This window comes from Oncorhynchus mykiss, chromosome 28 (assembly GCF_013265735.2).
Source record: "Oncorhynchus mykiss isolate Arlee chromosome 28, USDA_OmykA_1.1, whole genome shotgun sequence".
NCBI classification, from domain to species: Eukaryota; Metazoa; Chordata; class Actinopteri; order Salmoniformes; family Salmonidae; genus Oncorhynchus; species Oncorhynchus mykiss.
The window spans coordinates 38,787,136-38,794,276 of NC_048592.1; the positions used below are offsets into that span (position 1 = coordinate 38,787,136).

A 7,141-nucleotide genomic window follows, 5' to 3' on the forward strand; every position below is an offset into this window, starting at 1 on the left:
AGTTTATGAGTCAGGGTTTGAGACAGACACCTCTCAGTAGAAAATAGGTGTATAAACAATGACTTTGTACTATATTAATGGAACAATATGTTTGTTATGCCCTTGGATTGAATTAGAACATATCATGATGTAAATGAATGGTCTACATTTGGAGACTTTTTAGGGAGTTGGTCTGCAATATGCATCACTTCTCCAAAATCATCCCTAGGGGCATTCATAGTGAATATCAAATCATCCATAGGAGTATTCATAGTGAATATCAAATCATCCATAGGAGTATTCATAGGGGATATCAAATCATCCATAAGAGTATTCATAGGAGATAACAAATCATCCCTAGGAGTATTCATAGGGGATATCAAAGCATCCATAGGAGTATTCATAGGGGATATCAAATCATCCATAGGAGTATTCATAGGGGATATCAAATCATCCATAAGAGTATTCATAGGAGATATCAAATCATCCATAGGAGTATTCATAGGAGATAACAAATCATCCCTAGGAGTATTCATAGGAGATATCAAATCATCCATAGGAGTATTCATAGGAGATATCAAATCATCCATAGGAGTATTCATAGGAGATATCAAATCATCCATAGGAGTATTCATAGGGGATATCAAATCATCCATAGGAGAAGTCATAGGAAATATCAAATCATCCATGGGAGTATTCATAGGAGATATCAAATCATCCATAGGAGTATTCATAGGAGATATCAAATCATCCATAGGAGTATTCATAGGCGATATCAAATCATCCATAGGAGTAGTCATAGGAGATATCAAATCATCCATAGGAGTATTCATAGGAGATATCAAATCATCCATTGGAGTATTCATAGGAGATATCAAATCATCCATAGGAGTATTCATAGGCGATATCAAATCATCCATAGGAGTATTCATAGGAGATATCAAATCATCCATAGGAGTATTCATAGGAGATATCAAATCATCCATAGGAGTATTCATAGGAGATATCAAATCATCCATAGGAGTATTCATAGGAGATATCAAATCATCCATAGGAGTATTCATAGGAGATATCAAATCATCCATAGGAGTATTCATAGGAGATATCAAATCATCCATAGGAGTATTCATAGGAGATATCAAATCATCCATAGGATTATTCATAGGAGATATCAAATCATCCATAGGAGTATTCATAGGAGATAGTGAGCCATTTGGGAAACAGACAACGTGTCATCCAGTGAGTCTAAAGGAGGATCAATACTGTCTTTTAGGCCTATTAATTAAGCATAAACTACTACTACATGGGAAAAGCAGTGAGTGTGTGATTATTCATGCTATGCCATGTGGTGCTACATTAGGGTCAAGGGTTACAACATAGAGGATGATCTAATTGGAACAAGGTGAACACAGAGGTTTCAGTTAGTGAATATGAGGGGGGCGGGGGGGGGGGGGGGGGGGGGGGGGGGGGGGGGCGAATGAGGCTGAGCAGAACATTAAGGTTACTGCACAGACACCTATTGTATGTTTTTAATATTCTATCTTTTTGGTTTGCTTGCCATCTCCCGTGTCCTTGGTCGTGAGACATGTTAGGCTGCTTTCTCACAAACAGACAAGCAGGTAGATAACGTTAGACAGATGCCAAGCTGCGTGACCAGTAATAACATTGAAGAGAAGAAGGAGGAGGGGACAGGGACACCACCCGTTCCCGCGTTACCAGTGAATTCCTCAGCTTTTGCCTGGCGCGTGCCAGCACATTTAGTCATTCAGTCAGAGCTCCAATACACACTCTACCAGAGAGAGAGAGGGGAGAGATAGAGGAGAGAGAGAGGGGAGAGAGAGATAAGAGAAAGGAGAGAGAGAGATAGGAAAGAGGAGAGAGAGAGAGAGAGAGAAGAGAGAGAAAGAGAGAGGAGAGAGAAAGGAAGAGAGAGGAGAGAGATAGGAGAGAAAGAGAGATAGAGGAGAGAGAGAGGGGAGAGAGAGATAAGAGAAAGGAGAGAGAGAGGGAGAGAGAGAGAGAGAGAGAGAGAGAGAGAGAGAGAGAGAGAGAGAGAGAGAGAAAGAAAGAAAGAGAAGAGAGAGAAAGAGAAGAGAGAGAAAGAGAGAGGAGAGAGAAAGGAAGAGAGAGGAGAGAGATAGGAGAGAAAGAGAGATAGAGGAGAGAGAGAGGGGAGAGAGAGATAAGAGAAAGGAGAGAGAGAGAGAGAGAGAGATAGGAGAGAGGAGAGAGAGAAAGAGAGAGAAGAGAGAGAGAGGAGAGAGAGAGAGACAGAGGAGAGAGGAGAGAGAGGAGAGAGATAAATAGGAGAGAGAGGAGAAAGAGAGATAGAGAGAGAGACAGAGAGAGGAGAAAGAGAGAGAGACATAGAGAGGAGAGAGAGAGAGAGAGAGAGAGAGAGGGGAGAAAGAGAGAGAGCGCAGACAGGCAGAGAGCTCTCGGGAAACGTAACCACCACTCTCTCTTCCCCGCGTAAAACCAGTGTCTCGATTGCTCTCACCGACGGTGCCAAGTCTGTTGGAAGTCGACGAGGAGAAACCGTTGGACTCTCACTGAACCAACTGCAAGCAACGAAGGAAAGAGAAGAGGACGACTTGTTAAAATATCATCCGTCGGTTAGATGTAAAGTAGGCTATAGGGGAGGCTGAAATCTAACTTGTGACATACTGAAGAAAATCCGAGTTTCTCTCTCCAGTTAGACCCGCTACCGGGGGTTAACACAACGGCTCCGTGTCGACATGGATAAAGTTAGACATTGGCTATTAGCTGCTATCAGCTTGTTGTTAACGGTTCGAGGAGAAGCCTATAAAGGTAAGACGAAAGTATATATATATTATTTTTTTAATTGTAACTGCAACCTGTCTTTCTGTGTTTAAAATCACGTCAGGTACACTACGTTGTTACACTGGTTGTCGTTTAGATTCTCTGTGTTTACATCGTGTCAGACTTGACTTTTCTTTCACTCTTTGAAATCGGTCAAACTATTTATTTTGACTTGAACCACAACAGTGGTGTTGGATGCGTTGTGTTGAGCGGGTTGACAGTTAAACACGCCAACCGGAATAACTTGTAATGTGATTAACCTGAAATGATCCTGCCACTTCCAAATGTAAAGGTTTCTATTTCCGCTACTTAGCCGAGTGTTGTTGTCAGGTGAATTGATAACATATTATGGTAACATCGTCTCGTTTAATAAGACTTCTCTGTGAACTCCGTTAGGTATACATTGTTGCGCTATGCATGCGTAAAGAGTTTCGCTACGCTCGACATTGCGCTATTGATTTCCCAATTCTGCTGTCTGCATTCTCAACTCAATTTATTAATAAATTCAGGCTATAATCTAGAGTCAACCCAAACCCACAAGCATCTGTTTTCAACCAAATCGTGTATTTTTTGTTGTATTTTTCCTTTTTTTTGTGGGGGGGGGGGACAATAATAGTCACGTGAGTTTAGACATTAGAAAGAGAAAATAACCTACGCAATGAAGATATTCAATAACTTAATGAGTTGGTTTCAACATCATCGACATAATAAAATATAAGCTACTTTAACTTTCATATGTTATTGATAACTTGTTGTGAAACAGGTCAATATGAACCTCCGTTCATTCCGTTAGTGGGCAACCGACTTTAGCTCGTGAGTGCCTGACGAAACCGGCAGAGTGTGGGAAGCCACCCAATGCAATACAATACACCAATATATCGTGCGATCGGGGCTAAATTGATTTACATTAAAGCACTTTCATTTCTGTTTATTTAAAAACAAATATATATAAATAGTTTTCACTGTGTAGTGAGGGAAGATAAGTTTGAATGCGTTTACATATTGCCAAATCACCTGGAATTCATCTGTCTGTGTTTTAGGATAAAAACAAGTGATTTATTTTTTAGCAGCCAGCCAATAGAAAACGGACAGTCGTTTGTTTCCCGACAAAAAAAACAAAACAAGATCAATTATTTTTTTCCATAATTGCTTCACAATGAAGGTTTTCATTACAGTTATTTCAGTAGGTTTAAACAGTGTAACTTTAGGTCCATGTTTTTTTTTTATATATAGTATCATTTTATAGCCTAATGGTGTAATATGTTGGAGTAATTCAATTCATCTGATGTGATTCTTGTAGTTGTAAACTTCCCTTTAATGATTAGAGTATATCTTGACATTAATGTCACCTGTTCATTGTCTTAGCCATTCATCCATGGATCACTACTGTAAAGCTCAGTGGAAGTTCCACTTCCCAGAACTATCACATGTAAATCTATACATTTACACATGTAACAGTACATAAAAGTAAAAGTTTTCAGGTTCACCCTACTTGCTATTTAAACAACGCCACACTAATGTCATAATATTACTACCGTAGAGGACACATGTTGTAGAGGTGTAAAGTAAAGCGCACAGACGTTCATTCTAATTGTATGGTAAAAGCTACAGTGTTTTCCCTACTCCTGTTACCCCGATGGGACTTAACATTGTATTATTCATCTCCTAAAAAGGGGTCATTTGAGCAGTCTGGACAATAGATCTACTCTGTATGTTAGCAGGATATTAGGTTCATTCTGATCAATCATCTTCGTGAGTAGTAAATGCAGAGACCCGTGTTTTTAGTAGTAGTTTTAATGTCGGCCCTTATCACCTTATTCACAAAAAAGCTTTTCACGTTAAGCGGCAGGTAGCCTAGTGGTTAGGGCGTTGGACTCGTAACCTGAAGGTTGCAAGATCGAATCCCCACAGCCGACAAAGATAAAAATCTGTTGTTCTGCCCCTGAATAAGGCAGTTAACCCACTGTTCCCCGGTAGGCCTTCATTGAACATAAGAGTTTGTTCTTAACTGTCCTGCCTAGTTAAATGAAGGTAAAACAAACAAAAAAAAAGTTTTATAAATTCACTGGAAAACAATGTGTCTGAAAGTTCTGGACATAGCATGTTTTTACAAGGTTAGAGATAGTACATTTAGTTAAGAGGGAAAGAGAGCAGAGAAGCCAGTCTGTTTCGTTGTGGTGGGTAGACTGATGCTGTGTGTGTGTGTGTGTTCTATATGTGAGGGTGTAGTTCCTCGGAGGGCCTGATGGGGGCAGCATGGTACACTTATTAGAGTCATCATCTGTTCTGCACTCAGAGTAAGAAGATCATAACGGCTTGAAGAGTGAGACCACGAGTCAGGTACATCGTGTTAGGTGTTATCTGGTGTGTGGTGTGCAACCACGGTTTCACCTTGGTGAAAAATTATCATTCGGTTGTTTGTTTGAAATCCTGTATTTCTCAGACTGTGGGCATATGGTTAAAATTTTCAGTCAAGTTAGATTTAAAAAAAAATGCAAACAACTTTGAATGATACACACCAATTGATTTATATCAACACCAGAAAAGCAAAAGATTTCAAGACATCCCTCATTAAATGTCTCTGGACTCATTTCAGTCTTTTCTACGTGAGGTTTTATCAGTCTTGACTTGTGGTGTAAATTGACAGCATGATGAATGGAGTGTGTGTGTGTGTGTGTGTGTGTGTGTGTGTGTGTGTGTGTGAGTTTCAGTGTGTGTGTGTGAGTGTGTGTGTGCGTGTGTGTGTGTGAGTTTCAGTGTGTGTGTGTGAGTGTGTGTGTGTGTGTGTGTGTGAGTTTCAATGTGTGTGTGTGAGTGTGTGTGTGTGTGTGTGTGTGTGTGTGTGTGTGTGTGTGTGTGTGTGTGTGTGTGTGTGTGTGTGTGTGTGAGAGTTTCAGTGTGTGTGTTGGTGTATTAGGGGGAGAATTATAGACGAGGTGTGCTACGCTGCAGGTTCCCCCTGGCACTCAGGTCGTCGATAAATGTGGTTCCTAATTGCATGAGTGTGTGTAAAGATATAAAGTAGGAACTAATCAATCAGAGCTCCTCCCCCCTGGATGCATCCTAAAAGTCGAATGTGGTCTCCTCTCTCCTCTCCCCCTGGCTGCATCCTAATACTCTAATGTAGTCTCCTCTCTCCTCTCCCCCTGGCTGCATCCTAATACTCTAATGTAGTCTCCTCTCCCCCTGGATGCTCCTAATACTCTAATGTAGTCTCCTCTCTCCTGTCTCCTCTCCCCCTGGCTGCACCTTAATACTCTAATGTAGTCTCCTCTCCCCCTGGATGCTCCTAATACTCTAATGTAGTCTCCTCTCTCCCCCTGGCTGCATCCTAATACTCTAATGTAGTCTCCTCTCTCCTGTCTCCTCTCCCCCTGGCTGCACCCTAATACTCTAATGTCGTCTCCTCTCCCCCTGGATGCTCCTAATACTCTAATGTAGTCTCCTCTCTCATCTCCCCCTGGCTGCATCCTAATACTCTAATGTAGTCTCCTCCCCCCCTGGATGCTCCTAATACTCTAATGTAGTCTCCTCTCTCCTGTCTCCTCTCCCCCTGGCTGCACCCTAATACTCTAATGTAGTCTCCTCTCCCCCTGGATGCTCCTAATACTCTAATGTAGTCTCCTCTCTCCTCTCCTCTCCCCCTGGCTGTATCCTAATACTCTAATGTAGTCTCCTCTCTCCTCTCCCCCTGGCTGTATCCTAATACTCTAATGTAGTCTCCTCTCCCCCTGGCTGTATCCTAATACTCTATTGTAGTCTCCTCTCTCCTCTCCCCCTGGCTGCATCCTAATACTCTAATGTAGTCTCTCCTCTCCCCCTGGCTGCATCCTAATACTCTAATGTAGTCTCCTCTCCTCTCTCCCCCTGGCTGTATCCTAATACTCTATTGTAGTCTCCTCTCTCCCCCTGGCTGCATCCTAATACTCTAATGTAGTCTCCTCTCTCCTCTCCCCCTGGCTGCATCCTAATACTCTAATGTAGTCTCCTCTCCCCCTGGATGCTCCTAATACTCTAATGTAGTCTCCTCTCTCCTGTCTCCTCTCCCCCTGGCTGCACCTTAATACTCTAATGTAGTCTCCTCTCCCCCTGGATGCTCCTAATACTCTAATGTAGTCTCCTCTCTCCCCCTGGCTGCATCCTAATACTCTAATGTAGTCTCCTCTCTCCTGTCTCCTCTCCCCCTGGCTGCACCCTAATACTCTAATGTAGTCTCCTCTCCCCCTGGATGCTCCTAATACTCTAATGTAGTCTCCTCTCTCATCTCCCCCTGGCTGCATCCTAATACTCTAATGTAGTCTCCTCCCCCCCTGGATGCTCCTAATACTCTAATGTAGTC

The 7,141-nt window shown here is 42.1% G+C and overlaps 1 protein-coding gene across 1 annotated transcript in view; it reads left to right on the forward strand.

Moving 5' to 3' along the window:
- Window positions 1-2,359: 2,359 nt before the first annotated feature.
- LOC118944840 (receptor-type tyrosine-protein phosphatase mu-like) overlaps window positions 2,360-7,141 on the forward strand; it is a 543,829-nt gene continuing 539,047 nt past the window's right edge. Inside the window, exon 1 of the mRNA XM_036966400.1 lies at window positions 2,360-2,790. Coding sequence (XP_036822295.1) covers window positions 2,718-2,790 — 73 coding nt within the window. The 5' untranslated portion in view covers window positions 2,360-2,717. The remainder of the gene's footprint in view (window positions 2,791-7,141) is intronic.